The sequence below is a fragment of the Nicotiana tabacum genome, chromosome 1, assembly GCF_000715075.1.
Source record: "Nicotiana tabacum cultivar K326 chromosome 1, ASM71507v2, whole genome shotgun sequence".
Lineage (NCBI taxonomy): Eukaryota > Viridiplantae > Streptophyta > Magnoliopsida > Solanales > Solanaceae > Nicotiana > Nicotiana tabacum.
Window position 1 is genome coordinate 8766131 of NC_134080.1, and position 18209 is coordinate 8784339.

General features: G+C 36.3%; 1 protein-coding gene across 1 annotated transcript; it reads right to left on the reverse strand.

Moving 5' to 3' along the window:
- Nucleotides 1-5239: 5239 nt before the first annotated feature.
- Nucleotides 5240-7630, reverse strand: LOC142161912 (uncharacterized). Its single transcript, XM_075217970.1, has one exon. It carries the CDS (start codon nt 7628-7630, stop codon nt 5240-5242), a length of 2391 nt encoding a protein of 796 aa, XP_075074071.1.
- Nucleotides 7631-18209: the final 10579 nt, after the last annotated feature.

The window sequence follows — 18209 nt, forward strand, 5'->3', positions numbered from 1 at the left end:
GGGGTTGGAATGGAATTCTGAGAGTTGCAGCAGCTTCGTTGTGTCATTTGGGATGTATGTGAAAAACTTCAGGTCATTCGGACGTGTTTTGGTTGGGTTTTTGATCAAAAGCATATTTCGGAAGATTTTATAAACTTAGGCTTGAATCCGATGTATTTTGGGTGATTTGATGTTGTTTGAGGTGTTTTGATAATTGGAATAAGTTTGAATAAGGTTTTAGGATGTGTTGGTGCTTTTGGTTGAGGTCCCGGGGGCCTCGGGTGAGTTTCGGGTGGTCAATCGGATCATTTGAGAGTTCAGAAAATTGCAGATTTTGAATTCCAGCAGTTGCAAACAGTTTGGTTTTCGCGTTCGCGAGAAGACCCTAGCGTTCACGAAGAGTTGGCTGAGGGAGGTGGAAGTTTGGCCTTCGCGTTCGCAAGTCAGGTGCCGCGTTCGCGAAGGGCTGCGAAGCTGTGCATCGCGTTCGCGAGAAGGCCTTCGCGATCGTGCAAAGGAAGTTGGGTCAAATGGGTTCAAGGTCATTTGCTCATCGAGTTCGCGGAAGGGTCAGCACGTTCGCGAAGTGTAAGGTCGAGGAAGCATTGCGTTCGCATTTGTCAGGTCGCGTCCGCGTAGGGGAAAAATTGGTCAAAGTGAGTTTGTGCTTCGCGAACGCGAGGGTTTGACCACGTTCGCGAAGAAGGAATATTGCCTGGGCAGAATGTTTTTAAGTTCGTCTTGTCCGCGATTTTGGGGCTTATTTCACCCATAGCTGCTCGTTTTTGGAGATTTTTGAAGGAGATTGAAGAGGGATTCAAGGGGAATCGTTGGGAGGTAAGATTCTTGGACTAAAAGCTCGATTATTATGTGAATTCTACCTAGAAAATCATGAAAACTAAGCCTAAAATTGAAGAACTAAGGCTTGAGAAATTGGACTTTTGAATTGGGATTTGAAGGACCATTTGGGGTCAAATTTGAGAACTTTTGATATGTATGAACTCGTGAGGAGATAAGGAATCAAATGATGTGAAAATTTCTGAGTTTCGAGACGTGGGCTCGGGGATCAGAATTTGATAATTTCGGGATTTGTGCCCTTTATTGATCATTTTCGCTTGGGTTTTGTTCCCTTAGCATATTTTGACGTCCTCGTTCTGATTTTTGATAGATTCGACGCGCGTGGAGGTCGATTCGAGGAGCAAAGGCGTCGCGAGCTAGAGATTTAGCCGGTTCGAGATGAGTAATAATTGTAAATGATGTTCTGAGGGTTTGAAACCATAGATTGCACATCATAGTGCTATATTGAGGTGAGGCACACTTGATGACGAGCGTGGGGTCATGCACTATTGGGGATTGTGACTTGCTCCGTCCCAATTGATGATTTTACCGCGTATTTGATTGAAAACTATTTGTTATCATCATTATTTGGGCTGAATGTCATATTTGGGCCTAGTGCCAACTATTTGAACCCTTCAGAGATTTTTATTGATATTTCCTCACTGTTTTGATTTTATACTTGAACTCAGTCATGTTATTTGTCATTGTTTTACTACTCAGCCATGTTTACTCAGTTTTAATACTTAAAAGACATTTTAAATGATGTTTGGGCTGAGAAACACTGTTTTACTATTGCCCGAGAGGCTTGTGATGATTTTTTTTTGACTGAGCAAGGCCGATGGCCTATGTTGTGAGGAAACATTGATACTGATATGAGGCCGAGGGCCTGAGATATGTACGCCACAAGGTGGCTTGATTGATATGAGGCAGAGGGCCTAGTTTGATGCCACGAGATGGCTTGATATTGCGCTTGGGCCGTAAGGGGCCCCTCCAGGAGTTTGCACAGCCCCAGTGAGCGCGGGTACCCATTGTGATGTGAGATTGAGCCCAAGGGGCTGGAACTGTTCTGAGATATTGCCCGAGGGGCGGATTTGTTGACACTGTGCCCGAGGGGCGAATTTCTATTTGTTTACTTTACCTTAATTACCTGTCAATTACTTGTTCATTTGTTGAAAGAGGATTTTACTTGGCTTTTTCACTGGTTTACTGTTTTAAAATGACTTTGCTGCTTCATTATAGAATGCCTTGTGTTTTACATGCTTTCTTACTTTCAATCGTTATTTACATTTGTTACTCACTGAGTTGGAGTACTCACTTTACTCCCTGCACCCTGTGTGCAGATTCAGGCGTAGCTGATCCCGCTCCCAAGCGCTGATTCATCCCAGCTTCAGACGGATCTTCGAGGAGTCTTTAGGTAGCTGTTGCGTTCGTAGCCTGGAGCTCCTCCCTATCTATTTCTTTTATGTTCTTAGTTCAGTATTTAAAACTCTGTAGACACATTTGATAATTCCATATTGTTAGATGCTCGTGACTTGTGACACCCCGGTTAGGGCTATGTTGGGTTGTTCTTCCGCGTATTTATGCTATTAACTGTTATTTCGGAGTTATTATATCATGTTTAGACTGTTCTTAAATGCTTAACTACTAATAATTGAAAATGAGAGGTGTCGGCTGGCCTTGTCTTCACGAGATATGCCATCACGATCGGGTTCGGGTTTAGGGTCGTGACATAAACGTAAAAATTCAAAGAGACTACAACAACAAATATAAAACAAGGACAAATCTTTAGAAAACTCACACCTGACATATGCAGGTCAACTTTCCACTCATGTTAGGGCATATGATAATCTGAAATCAACTCTCTTCCTTTATCTGCAAACACCATATAAGTTGGTCGCAAGTCAAGTAGGACATAATAGCAGAGACAATATCATTACAATAAACGCAGAGCACACACTAATTAACAATTATTAGGAATGAAATAACTGGAGGCATACAGTAAAATCTCTCTCCTTTACCTCGTATTCTTTGGAAAAACCATACACAATGACACGTTCTCTTCTTCTCATATCCTTTATCTGGTTTGTTGAAAGCGAAGAATCAAAGGAACGAAAAATAGAAGACTACATTACAAAATCAAAAGCTCCTATATCTAAGTATTTGGTCAACCCTGTTTGTGTATTGCTCATGGAAAACTAGCCAAGAAACTGCTACGGAAGATTGGTAAATTTTTCTCTAAAGCAATATGGTCCAACAAATCAGACAAGAAGATAATTTAGCGTGCACTAACACAAGTGAATTAAAACTAGATTACCGTTATGTGAAGAAATCCACACATGTTGCCATGGTATTTCAACGTATACAGCCCACTTGCAATTGATCGCTCAAATTGGCTATGAATCAACATTTCAACAAGTCAAAATCAATCATATCATCAATCTTCACCATTCTCATTGTAGATATTCACATCATATCCCCCTAAACCATAAATCAGTTAAAACTTAAATTTGTACCTGCCACAAAATAACAATTGCTGCCAAATGAGCAATAACTCTCTCACTTATTACACAAATAGGATTTTTTATTTTAACTAGTTTGAGACTGAGGCGTAGTTGTGGATCTTCTTTCTAGAAAAATAGCACAATATTCTAATCCTCACTCCACTAAATTAATCAAAGGCATGGGCAGATGCTAAATAATCCATCTTAATGACATAACATACATAGAGGCGGATTTACATACTAGTTTTAGGTGCTCAAGCACTCATTAATCTTGACGTAAACTAGGTATAGCTATAATAAAAATATAAGAAATAGGATATAACATTTTAGTGAGCACCCAAAAAAAAATGACTGATGGGTATTGTGGTTCTGAAGTGGGAGTTAAAACCTTTCCTGAAAGCAAAGACCCAGGTTTGATTCCTGTCACAGCACTGCCTTTATATTTTTTAATGTCAGCTTTTTGTCTTTTATGGAAAAGTTTTTAACTTTTCCTATTCCCTTTAGGTTTTAGTTTAGGTTGTCAGATTACGTTTTAGTTTAACTTTTCGTATTCCCTTTACGTTTTCCTATTTTTCTAGTTTTTAACCTTTCTCTACTTTTGAACTAAATTTTCTTTTTTTAGTTTTTCCTTTTCCTACTTCCTTTCACCTTTAGGCTTTATTATATTAATAATTAATTAGATTTAAGTATAAGAAAGGCCATCTTTACAGTCTTACAGAAAAGTTTAAAACTAAACCCTTCTTGAATTTTTGCTCATTAGGAACGTAGAGAAGGGAAAAACGAAGAACAAAGTAGACGAAACAATCAGCAAACTCTCCGGTCATTCACAACAATCTCAAAATCAGATTATCAGAACATAGCACAAGGTAATAAGATTTGGTATTTTTATTAAAGTAAGAAATTAAAAATATTCTTAGAAGGATTTTGAATTTTTTTCATGCTTATCGCTTATTCTTTGAAAGCAGATTCAATGAAAAATATTATCTTTGTTACCAACTTGCTTGATTCCAAAACTTAATTTTGAGAATATATGCAGGTTAGTAATATTGGTGGGGTGTGCGATTGATGAAATTGTGCTCATCAACTCATTGCTTCAGAAATTTGTAAGTTTTCATCTTTTCTTTCGAAAAATTAAATAGTTATATCGTTATTGTCGTGTTGTTTGTGTTGTTGATTGAGGGGCATGGTTTTCCCGATAGAAATTAATTAAATTATGTGTAGTAAATTTCGGATGAAATTAAATTGAACTAAATCTTGTTTGTAGGAATTCTTCATCAATCTTTTGTGTCGAGATGGATAAATTTGTCACAAAATCAAAAGTTGGGCAACCAAGTTCTAGTTCTACTCATCCATCTGTTGCGTCATCCGTAGCCCCGGAAATTCAAAGGGATATATCTCTTTCAGATCATAATTTAGGATCTCCCAATACTGACCCGGGGGATAGGAAGTCCATTGCAGAATATAGCCCTAATATTCGAGATGAAATTAGAAAACATTATATTCATATGGTACCTTGCCAGCCTACGAGTCATGATTTTCCTAAAACTAAGTTTGGGAAGACAATGCATCAGTTTTATCCTGGTTGGTTTAAGGGTCAATATTCAAAGTGGTTGGAGTACAATATATCAAAAGATGCTGCATATTGTTTGTGTTGTTATTTATTAAAAAATGAACATGAAATTCATGGAAATATGGGGGATGCTTTTACAAAAAATGGCTTTAAGGTTATGGGTGCTCACTTCCTTTAATATAAAGGTGCTATCAATCGCATAGTATAAGTGCACAATTATTCGAATGCAAGAGTAAAAGACTTAATATGAAAACTACTAATAATATTTTCATTACCAACAAATACTTTTAGTCACAAGTCATAATGAACTACTAATAGTATTATCATTATCAAAAGGACTTCTAGTCACAATTCACAACTGTGATCGACGACTTTTCATATGTTGAAAACGATGAATAATGGCATCGTTGCTCACAGTTGAGAATATCTTACGCTCTACATAGCAAACTAAACAACTGTTTAAAAATTCATCACCTATGCTATTACGAAGCTCATTTTTTATGTAGTTCATGGATGAGAAAGCACGTTCCACAGAAACGGTAGCAACAGAAAGAATGAGAGTCAACTTGATAAGTAAATACACCAGTGGCCAAGTTTGATGCAGGTCTGACTTAACCAATACTTTAGAAAGGTCACTAATTCCCTTCATGTTGAAGAACCTCTTGTCATGACCACGGGCATAAACTACAAAACTATCAAGCTGGAAACTAAGATCCCGAAGCTTGTTGCTATCAAACTCATTGGGATAATATTCAACCAACTTCATTATCCTGTTCTTATCAAAATTACCAAATGAATTAAGTGGATTTAAACTAGCCATACCGAGAAGTAAGTCGGTACTCACGGCATCAAAACGACTTCTAAGCTCTTGAAGATGCAAATCAATAACACCATTAAATATCTCAACATGCAAGTGATGAGAGTATGTAACATCAAGAGCTCTACGCTTTGACTTCCCAGGAAAATAGAGAGCATCCATCTTCGGGATCATTATCTCATGTTTATCACAGAATGAAGAGACATCATCCATTAATGATTGAAATTCACTATTCCTCATCCTTTGTAATCTTTGCTTTGTATGAGTGAAGAGTCCCATAGCATTGACAATATCTTGATCCATCCTTTGTATTAAGGAACTCAAATCATTTGTCATCATTAGAACTTTCCACATCAAGTGCAACATAAAAACAAATTCAAATTCCTTAATCTTAGTCATAAGACTTTCAGCAACAAGTTTATCGGCATAATTTGGACCATCACGAGCAACAAATTCAAGAACATGAATAATTGGTGAAAATAGGACAATGAGGTTATTTAACGTTCTATAATGAGAACCCCAACGAGTATCACCTGGTCGTTGAAGCCCACGTTCTTGATTTAGTCCTCGTCCAGTATGCACCTTACCTGATATGAGCAACTCCTCTAATTTTTCAGCTTGATGTTGTTGAAGCAAATCCCTGCGCTTAAAAGATGATCCAACAATATTTAACACATTAGTAACTATACAAAAAAAGTCATCTACATCTGAATGCTTCTTTGCAAGAGCCACAAGTGTTAACTGCAATTGGTGGGCAAAACAATGAATGCAATACGCCGATGGAGTTTCATTCAGAATCAAAGTCTTAAGACCTCGTAGCTCTCCCTGCATGTTACTAGCTCCATCATAACCTTGCCCACGTATTTGAGATGGACTTAATGAGTGATACAAAAGAAAAGAGTCGATTTCCTTCTTCAATGATTGAGCAGATGTATCATTGACATGAACAATACCAACAAATCTCTCAATTACTTCGCCTTCTTTGTTAACATATCTCAAAACAAGTTCCATTTGCTCCTTGTGTGATATATCCTTTGATTCATTAACTAGTATCTCGAAAAAATTCCCATCCAAGTCTTCAATGATAGCTTTGATTGCTTCTTTGGCACAAACATCAACAATATCTTTCTGAATCATTGGGGAACACATCATTTCATTTTTTGGAGCATTTTCTAATATAATACTTCCAATATCCGGATCAATATCTCCATACCATTGCAAGAGTTCAAGAAAGATACCTCTATTTGTAGAAGATTGACTCTCATCGTGCCCACGAAATGGCAATCCTAGTCTCAAAAGAAACCTAGCCACATCGATTGAAGCACTCAAGCGACGTCGAGACTCACTTTTTTCTTTCTCGGATTGCTTTTCAAAAAAAGTGCGAATTGATTGTGATTGATTCATTAAATCAATCATCCTATTGAAACACTTATTGTGGATGCTATTTACCTCTCCAACATGAGCTCTAAATCTTTCTATAGCCTTGTTCCAACCTTTAAAGCCATTTTTTGTAAAAGCATCCCCCATATTTCCATGAATTTCATGTTCATTTTTGAATAAATAACAACATAAATAATATGCAGCATCTTTTGATATATTGTACTCCAACCACTTTGAATGTTGACCCTTAAACCAACCAGGATAAAACTGACGCATTATCTTCCCAAACTTAGTTTTAGGAAAATCATGACTCGTAGGCTGGCAATGTCCCATTTGAATATAATGTTTTCTAATTTCATCTCGTATATTAGGGCTATATTCTGCAATGGACTTCCTATCCCCCGGGTCAGTATTGGGAGATCCTAAATTATGATCTGAAAGAGATATATCCCTTTGAATTTCCGGGGCTACGGATAACGCAACAGATGGATGAGTAGAACTAGAACTTGGTTGCCCAACTTTTGATCTTGTGACAAACTTATCCATCTCGACACAAAAGATTGATGAAGAATTCCTACAAACAAGATTTATTTCAATTTAATTTCATCCGAAATTTTTTACACATAATTTAATTAATTTCTATCGGGAAAACCATGCCCCTCAATCAACAACACAAACAACACGGCAATAACAATATAACTATTTAATTTTTCGAAAGAAAAGATGAAAACTTACAAATTTCTGAAGCAATGAGTTGATGAGCACAATTTCATCAATCGCACAACCCACCAATATTACTAACCTGCATATATTCTCAAAATTAAGTTTTGGAATCAAGCAAGTTGGTAACAAAGATAATATTTTTCATTGAATCTGCTATCAAAGAATAAGCGATAAGCATGAAAAAAGTTCAAAATCCTTCTAAGAATATTTTTAATTTCTTACTTTAATAAAAATACCAAATCTTATTACCTTGTTTTATGTTCTGATAATCTGATTTTGAGATTGTTGTGAATGATCGGAGAGTTTGCTGATTGTTTCGTCTACTTTGTTCTTCGTTTTTCCCTTCTCTACGTTCCTAATGAGCAAAAATTCAAGAAGGGTTTAGTTTTAAACTTTTCTGTAAGACTGTAAAGATGGCCTTTCTTATACTTAAATCTAATTAATTATTAATATAATAATGCCTAAAGGTGAAAGGAAGTAGGAAAAGGAAAAACTAAAAAAAGAAAATTTAGTTCAAAAGTAGAGAAAGGTTAAAAACTAGAAAAATAGGAAAACGTAAAGGGAATACGAAAAGTTAAACTAAAACGTAATCTGACAACCTAAACTAAAACCTAAAGGGAATAGGAAAAGTTAAAAACTTTTCCATAAAAGACAAAAAGCTAACATTCAAAAATATAAAGGCAGTGCTGTGACAGGAATCGAACCTGGGATCTTTACTTTCAGGAAAGGTTTTAACTGCCACTTCAGAACCACAGCACCCATCAGTCATTTTGTTTATTGGGTGCTCACTAAAATGTTATATCCTATTTCTTATATTTTTATTATAGCTATACCTAGTTTACATCAAGGTTAATGGGTGCTTGAGCACCTAAAACTAGCATGTAAATCCGCCCCTGTTTGGAGGGAAGATAAAATTAGGAAAAAATTTGAATTTAATTATTGGGGGCACCGTAACTGTTTGGTAGCCATTCTTTTTAAGTACTAGGGAAAAAGGTATTAATTCCTGGATAATATCTAATTGTCGCTACTATTTGAGTTAAGGAAATAAATTACCGGCAATAAGTTAATTGTCACTAAATAATGGCCAATAAAAGCAGTGTTTCTTGTCTTCACTGTTGAAGGGGATCATATCTGCGTGTTGGTGAATGGAGTTGACATCGTGCTTGATGCTTCAACACTAAGGAAATCTCTCCAAGTTCCATATGAAGGGATGTCCTCAGTCAAGGGTGCTTGTGGAGCTAACTTTAGGAGAGCCATTGTGAAAGAGCAGGCTATCCAGCAGGGGGACCGGGTGCATAAGAAGACACTACTTCCGGTGTATTAGCTTCTCTTTGAACTGGTCAATAAGGTTCTTTTACCTCGTGCTGAGAGGAGGTCTATCGCGTCCAAAGTTGATCTGGTCTTAATGGAGGCTCTTGATGAGTTCACACCGATAAATCTGCTAGCAATTATGATAGCGCACATGCAAAAAATGGTGAACTTTCAAGATGGCAATCATGAGCTTCCATACATATTTCTCCTCACTCGAGTGTTCCAGTTTTACAAGGTACCTTTGGCCAATCCAAAAGTAGGCACCTGCAAACAAACCTTCTCCTAAACAACTCTGGAAGAGTGTGAGTGTGTAGAAAAGATTGGGGGAAGTACTTCAACAATTTCTTAGCTAATAAATGCTCAGAATGCTGCTACTGAAGAAATCCGAAGGTTGAGGGCTTAGAATGCCATACTGGAAACTCAGCTCAGTCAAGCTGTTGGGGCACCTAGTTCTGTTAATTCTTCCCATGAAGAAGTTGCCCATTTGACTAAGGATAATGTTGAGCTTAGGCAACAGGTGGAGAACATGCGGGAGAAACTGCTTAAGGAACAACTGTCTACAAATGCCCGCATAGACCTGGTTCTCAAAACTATTGCTACCTCCTCCTCCAATCCTCTCTCTTCTAGTGCCCCATAGGATCCTCTCAGTGACCAGTTGTCTTATGTTTTAATATTTTGTGGCTGTTATTTTATTTTTGTTTTTTATGGCATGTAGGATTTCACTATTACTGCTCCTGTTTAAAACAGTCCAATTTATTATCAATGAAACAACTCTTCTTTTGCTAGTACAATGCTTGTTTTCCTTTTGCTTCTTTTTTCTATCATGTTATGAGCACATATGGGGTATGAGTTAACTGTGTTAGACTTCTTTATGCTTTTTTTCCTGATTGTGCCTTTTCAATGATGCCAAAAGGGGGAAGAGTTGGTTAACTTGAAATATTGAAGCAGATGATTAAGGGGGAAGCATAGAGTCATGGGGAACATATGAGGTTACTAGTACTTTATCTTGTTAAGTTAAGCTCTATAAATATTTATTAATGTTAAAAGTTTGTCATCATCAAAAAGGGAGAAATTGATGGGCTTAAGGTCTCTTAGTCTATATTTTGATGATCTAACAAACTTTCTGTATAGAACCAGATAAAGGACTTGATACATGCCTAGTAAAATCATTCAGCAATGGGCTCAAGATAATTTGGGCAGTGTGCCTTTGGAGTCATAACAACCAGTTTAGGGACCTGATACCTTGATATTTCCCTGATAGAAGTATAAGTCAACTCTACAGCTAGAAAGCAAGTGCAGAAAGTGACTGCCTGCAACTGTGCACACTACAGTGCAGCAGTCACTTCCCATTGGGAAAAGGCGTGTACCAATCAAGAATAGACATTATCCTTGGGATGTCTTTTGAAGTATAAGAATATTGTGTAAGACATAAGATATTCACTTGATCATTTAGTGATATTCTCTCGAGCATTGAAGATCTCATCCAGCATTGAAGTCACAAGTGTGTCAAGAACAAGAAGACAACTCCACTACGGACCATTTTCACTATTAGTCTATGTGTGTCCTTAGTTGAGTTGTAATCTTGTATTTTGTTCTTCATTGTAACTCCTATCTTGCTTTCTTAGAAGCTTTGTTTTAGGAAACTCAAAATCATAAACCATCTGAGTTTGTTTTATGATTAGAGTTAGTCATAGGTTGAAGTCTTTATAACTAGTGAGTGACAAAGTGGCTTGTGATAAGTGTATTACAAGTTAGAGTGATTAAAATCTTTGTACTAGAGCCATTACAAAGTGGCTTGCAATAGTGTAGTTACAAGTTAGTGAAGTTGAAATCCTACCAGTGTAGGCCGTGGTTTTTGTCCCCTTGAGTTGGAATTTTTTCACGTAAAAACTCCTATGTCTTATTTACATATTGTTTCAGTAGTTAGCACTGAGGGAACTGATATAGGACCAGGTCTCTATATAGTTGGTGGACTCATATAAACTATCAGCCCTCCTCTCTCTTGCCTTGGCGAGCTTATTCAGCTTTTTATCCCCGCCTTTGTTCTCTACTCTACATACAAGCGTTCAAATGCTGCAGTCTTAGTCGAGACCACTAGCTTTACTTCCTTCTTTTCCATCTTATATCTCTCCCTATTTTCCCTCCTTTCCTCATCTTCCTTGCTACTTTGCTAACTTCATATAAGCAACCTTCTTGACTTTCACTTTCTTCTGAACCTCTCCATTCTACCACCAATCCCCTCGGTAACCACTAGGTGACCCATCGAGACTCCCAACACCTCTTTAGCTACATCTCTAATGTAATTTGTTGTCCTATACCCCATACTATTTGCATCCCTACTACTCCCCCAATCCCCTATTTCCATCAACTTCTCCCCCATTTCCTGAGATCCAGCTTAACTCAAGCTACCACACTTAGTCCTAGGTCTTATTCTTCATTAATCTCTTAGCCCACAACCAAGAGCTTATGTTGGTTTGTAAGGTTTTTTACTCGGAATAGCCTTGCAGTCCTTACATTGACCTCTATCACACTTCCTAAGGAGCAAGTAACTTATCTGAGTCTTAGCCACTATGGTATGAAAGATAACCATGTGCTCTTTCTACTTCAGAAAACACGAATTAGCTATCACGAAATTAAAGCTTTTGCAAAGTCCAAAAGTGAAACTCCTCCTACGTTCCTCTCCCCAAAACCAAAACTGCCATGTACGTCATCATAACCACTTGACTTAGTCCCGATGTGACCATTGAAGTCTCCTCCTATGAATACCTTTTCAGTGTGCGGGATACATTTCACCACCTTATCCAAATCCTCCGATTATATATACTCTCGAGATAATTCCTAAATTTCATAAATTACACTTAAACCAATAAAGCAACATTTAAGAATCATATGAAGAGTTATGGAATTGGATGGTGTAGGAACTGTAACCTCTACTGTAATGAAATGAGAAGTGACTATTCCCACACTTCCGTCGGAGGAAACATTTTTTTTTGGTTCTAACTACAAGTCTACAACCAAAATTTCTCATTTTTTGCAATCATAGAGGACTATTTGTGGTAATGTTGTTGTTTGTAATAAATTTTTGAGATACGAAAAATAAACTGCAATCACAATATAAATATAAAAAAATATAATTTTATGATAAACAATATGGGTACAATTCTATTTATTCCCTTAATTTTTCTCTCCTGATTATTCCCATGATTCGAAGGCTAGAGCAGCGTGTATCTCGAACTAAGATGATGTAAATTTGATCTCTGTGAAAGGATATTGTGGATCATCTTGAACTATTTGATTGTCAAAAAGTATCCGACCGCATCTTGATTCCTTTATGAGTATTCCTTGAGCTTATGGAATTTTCGAGATGCTTTCATAGGGTGTGAGCTAGGGTTTTGGATGGAGTAGCCTCAAGTTAGGTTATCGGGTAGAGTAATCTCCAAGTAATCCTAATGGGTCCCTAGGTTTTCAAGAGCACTAATGGACTCGTCTTATAGTATCTTGAATTTAGGACTTAGCCCAAATTTTGTATGAGCTTGATCCATAAAAATTTTTATGTTTACAAATGTCTCATACTTCAAGGTTTATCAGGGTGTAGGGTTGCTCAAACTTGAAGACGAGACTTGAGGTACCCGAGCATCACAACATATTGTTGACACCCAATTTTGTCCATTCTTACTCCATATTATTCTAATAAGCTACTATTTTATTTTAGAGTCATAATAATACTTATAGCATTTTTTATGTATTGTTACAAGCGCTACAACTTTTATTATTATTAGTGTTATTATTACATTTTTTACTACATATTAACAACTTTTAAAAATATAAAGCATTTATAATTTATTCTTTAGCTTGTTCAAATATTAATATAGAATAGTATTTGTTTTTTTAACTTTTTGAATCTTTTTTTTTAATTATCATTCCTAATTACTTTATTACTATGGCATTTTAATTAAGTAGTAGCTCAATTATCATCCTTAGACCTAACTCAATAATTAATTAAGCCCAACCCAATTTCCCTAAAACTCTTAAGGAATTTTTACATTCCTATTCCATATAGGAAATTATATTACCCTCTTTGTTTAATGTTTGATATAATTACATTTAGTGTACCAAATTATCATTTATATATCATTAGTGGTTTTTAAGGGTATTAATTACACTCCTAATTTAATGGTACCGTATATTCCTTCTAATACCACCCCCCCCCCCCATGTTTCTCTCTCCAATTCCCACACCTTCACCCACACCCATGATTTCTGTATCAAAATCCCATTATTTCTTCCATAGCCAAGGCATTGTCGGCACCTCTACAATCTTGTCCCAATGTTTTTGTGCCCAGGGAAGATATGCACAAGCCTGGTCGATTTGATGGTTATGATTTCGGGTTCCTTTAGTAATATAAGATGAAAGGAAAAGAGAGTAGCAATTCCACTATTGACAGCCATTAAAAAGCTTTGAAGCTTTAAATTTAAATTTGGATTTTCAAGAATCATTATTTGTTTGGAATGAGTATTGTTGTAAATAATTGAGAATATGGTTTGGAGTTTATATCTCAATTTTGAGGGGTTTTGGTGAAGATCAGACTTGATTTTGGCTGAATTTCAGATTGAAACTCGAAGAAGAAGAAGAATAAGAAGAATAAGAAGACATGACATACATTATATTGCAGCAATTGTAGAAATATTATAGATTGTTGGTTATTTATTTTTGAGATTTTGTGTTTTTGTGTTAAAAGTTTTGATGAGAGCTTGTTATTCCACTTCGTCTATTTTGGAGCTAACTTGTGCAGAGGAGAAGATGTTTTTAAAGTTATATATATTGTTATACCTTTAAATTCAAAAAAGTATGGTTGTATTGTATTTAAAGAGGCATGAATTTGTAGAATAGGTTAAATGTGAGTAATGAGTCAAATAAGACTCACAATGGCTTGTTTTCTACATTTAATCTACAATAAAACTACATATCATTTGAAAAATTAATATGAAAATACAGAATTTCAATATTTCTACAAATTATCTACAAAATTTCTACAAACTATTCATAACAGAATTTATCTTTATTTTCATGCATGTTCGTCTGTAACACTAAAGTTACTTGATATGCCAACATCTCCCGTTATAGAGGAATACAACTTATCTATAATTTTCTACAACTTTCACACATTATTTTCACCCAGTTAAATATAACTACAATGACATAAAATTGAGCTTTGTGTTTTTGTGTTAAAAGTTTTGATGTGAGCTTGTTATTCCACTTCGTCTGTTTTGGAGCTAACTTGTGCAGAGGAGAAGATGTTTTTTAAGTTATATATATTGTTATACCTTTAAATTCAAGAAAGTATGGTTGTATTGTATTTAAAGAGACGTGAATTTGTAGAATATGTTGAATGTGAGGAATGAATCAAATAAGACTCACAATGGCTTATTTTCTACATTTAGTCTACAATAAAACTGCATATCATTTGAAAAATTAATATGAAAATACAGAATTTCAATGTTTCTACAAATTATCTACAAATTTTCTACAAACTGTTCATAACAGAATTTATCTTTATTTTCATGCATGTTCGTCTGCAACACTAAAGTTACTTGATATGCCAACATCTCATGTTATAGAGGAATACAACTTATCTACAATTTTCTACAACTTTCACACATTATTTCCACCCAGTGAAATACAACTACAATAACATAAAACTTACATACAAATTTTATACAAAATTTATACAATATGTCTTTTGTATATTTTGTATCTGATTTATACATAGTAAAAACAAATTTCATACAACTAATTATATATTATACAATTTATCTACAATTTTCGTATATTATTTCTACTAAGTTATATACAACTACAATATAATACCACTTAAATACAATTTTTATACAATGTTGTTCAACTTTCATACAATAGGTAAATGAATAAAAGAAAAATAAATAAACAACAGTCTACAATTTTTCTACAATTTCTGCAATATAATGTATGTCATGTCTTCTTCTTCGAGTTTCAATTTGAAATTCAGCCAAAACCAAGTTTAATCTTCACCTTCTTCTTCTTCTTCTTCGAGTTTCAATCTAAAATTCTGCTAAAACCAAGTCTAATCTTCACCAAAACCCCTCAAAATTGAGATATAAACTCCAAACCATATTCCCAATTATTTGCAACAACACCCAATCCAAACAAATACTGATTTTTGAAAACCCAAATTTGAATTCAAAGCTTCAAAGCTTTTTAATGGATTTCAATGGTGGAATTGCTGCTCTCTTTTCCTTTGCTTTGTATTACTGAAATTTGGACATAATTGTGTTTGATGTAGAAGAATTGTAGAAGATTTAGTCGTTTTTGATTTGTGAAATTAGAAAAAAGTTTGAAACACAGTGTATCGAAAAAGCAGAGATGCTAAATTTGAATTGAAATTGACGTAGAAGATTAATGTGTGTGATTTGCGTTGTGGAAGATCTGGAAGAATATTTAATCCCCCAATTTTAGCGCGCCTAAATAAGGAAGCCTACAGCTACAATGATTCCTTTTTTAATGCATTGTCTATATTATGTAGAAATACTATTAGCATGAAGGTAATATGCAAACTATGAACATATTTGGTAATATAGTTTCCTATATAGTATAGGAAAGAAAATTTCCCAAATCTTAACCTGTCTCCAAACCCATCAGGTATCCTATTAATCCTTTACTAATAGTTCTCAAACCCACACCTCTCAATTCCTTTCCAATTTCCCCCGTCAACCCCTTATGTCAATCTCGCCATTTCTGTGACGATCTGGTCAGCCGTCTCATTAGTTATCGCTTTGTTTCCCCTATTTCTACTTCTTTATGCTTTGTTATCCATGTTTTATGGTATCGGGTTTGTCGGATCGAGTCCAGAATGAGTTTGGTAATGTTTGAGACACTTAGTCTCTTTAGAGTGAGTTTAAGTTGGAAAAAATCAAACAGATGTTGACTTATGTGTTAGAGGGCTCGGATGTGAATTCTCATGGTTCGGTTAGCTTCGGGAGGTGATTTGTGGCTTAGGAGCACCATCGGAATGAATTTTGGAGGTCCGTAGTAGATTTAAGCTGGAATTGGCGAAGTTAATATTTTGATGATTTCTGGTTGATAGGCGAGATTTTGATATAGGGGTCAGAATGGAATTCTGAGAGTTGTAGTAGCTTTGTCGTGTCATTTGGGATGTGTGTGCAAAATTTTAGGTTATTTGGACGTGGTTCTGGTTGGGTTTTTGATCAAAAGCGGACTTCGAAAGATTTTAGAAACTTAGGCTTGAATCTGATGTGTTTTGGTTGAATTGATGTTGTTTAAGGTATTTTGATGATTGGAGCAAGTTTTAATAAGGTATTGGGTTATGTTTGTGCTTTTGGTTGAGGTCCCAGGGGCCTCGGGATGATTTCGGGTGGTTAACGGAGAAGTTAAAGTGTTATTGTAGCTGCTGAACTTTGTTGCATCTAGTGTTTTCGCATCTGCAGTTTGGGGACCGCAGGTGCGGAAGATGAACCGCAGAAGCAGAGTGTTGAGATTTTTCAGGAACCGCAGATGCGGTGTGGGACCGCACCTGCGGAGTCGCAGGTGCGGATGAATTATAGCAGATGCGATTTTGGACTTTAAGTGAAGGACCGTAGAAGCGGTGGTTTGGCCGCATATGCGATACCGCAGAAGCAGTTGGAAAGTCGTAGATGCGAAAATGTCTGGCAGAGCATATAAGTTATTCCATTTTGCGAAAATTTAGTTATTTCACAATTTTTGGACTTCGGCTTGGAGCTTTTTGGACGATTTGGAAGAGGGATTTCAAGGGAACTTCGTTAAGGTAAGGATTTTGGACCTAAAACACATTTCTATGGTAGTATTTCATGGATTAAGGCTGTAATTAAATGAATTAAAGGGCTAAAATAGAGGATTAGGGCTTGGGTTTAAGAGACCTTTAAATGAGGATTTGAGGGGTGATTTGGACTCCGATTTTAGTATTCCTGATATGTATGAACTCGTGGGGAGATGAGGAATATATTGATGTGAAAATTTCTAAATTTCGAGATGTGGGCCCGGGGGTCGGGTTTTGGTAATTCCGAAATTTTTGCCCTTTATTGATTGTTTTAGCTTGGGCTTTGTTCCCTTAGCATATTTTAACGTCCTCGTTTTGATTTTGTATAGATTCGACGCGCGTGGAGGCCGATTTAAGGGGCAAGGGCATCGCGAGCTAGAGATTTAGCCGGTTCGCAGTGAGTAATGATTGTAAATGATGTTCTGAGGGTTTGAAACCCCGGATTGCACATTGTAGTACTATATTGAGGTGAGACACACGCTTGATGATGAGCGTGGGGTCGTGCACTATTGGGGATTGTGACTTGGTCCGTCCCGGTTGATGATTTTACCACGTATTTGATTGAAAACTATTTGCTATCATTATTATTTGGGCCGAATGCCATATTTGGGCTTAGTGCCAACTATTTGAACCCTTCGGGGCTTTTTATTGATATTTCCTCGCTGTTTTGATTTATTACTTGAACTCAGTCATGTTATTTCCCACTGTTTTACTATGCAGCCATGTTTACTCAGTTTTAAGACTTAAATGATATTTTAAATGATGTTTGGGCTGAGAAACACTATTTTACTATTGCCCGACAAGCTTGTGAGGATTTTGACTGAGTAAGGCCGAGGGCCTATGTTGTGAGGAAACACTGATATTGATTTGATGTCGAGGGCCTGAGATATGTACGCCACAAGGTGGCTTGATTGATATGAGGCCGATGGCCTAGTTTTGATGCCACGAGATGGCTAGTTATTTTGCTTGGGCCGTAATGGGCCCCTTCAGGAGTCTGCACACCCCCAGTGAGCGCGGGTACCCATTGTGATGTGAGATTGAGTCCGAGGGGCTGTTATTGTTCTGAGATGTTGCCCGATAGGCGGATGTGGTGATACTGTACCCGAGGGGCGAAATTCTATTTGTTTAATTTACCTTAATTACCTGTCAATTACTTATTTACTTGTTGAAAGAGGATTTTACATGACTTTTCACTGTTTTGTTGCTTTTAAATGGTTTTACTGCTTCATTATAGAATGCCTTGTGCCTTACGTGGTTTCT

What these genes read in the sequence shown, in the direction of transcription:
- LOC142161912 (XM_075217970.1), bottom strand. Translation starts at nt 7,630, where the DNA reads ATGGATAAGTTTGTCACAAGATCAAAAGTTGGGCAACCAAGTTCTAGT.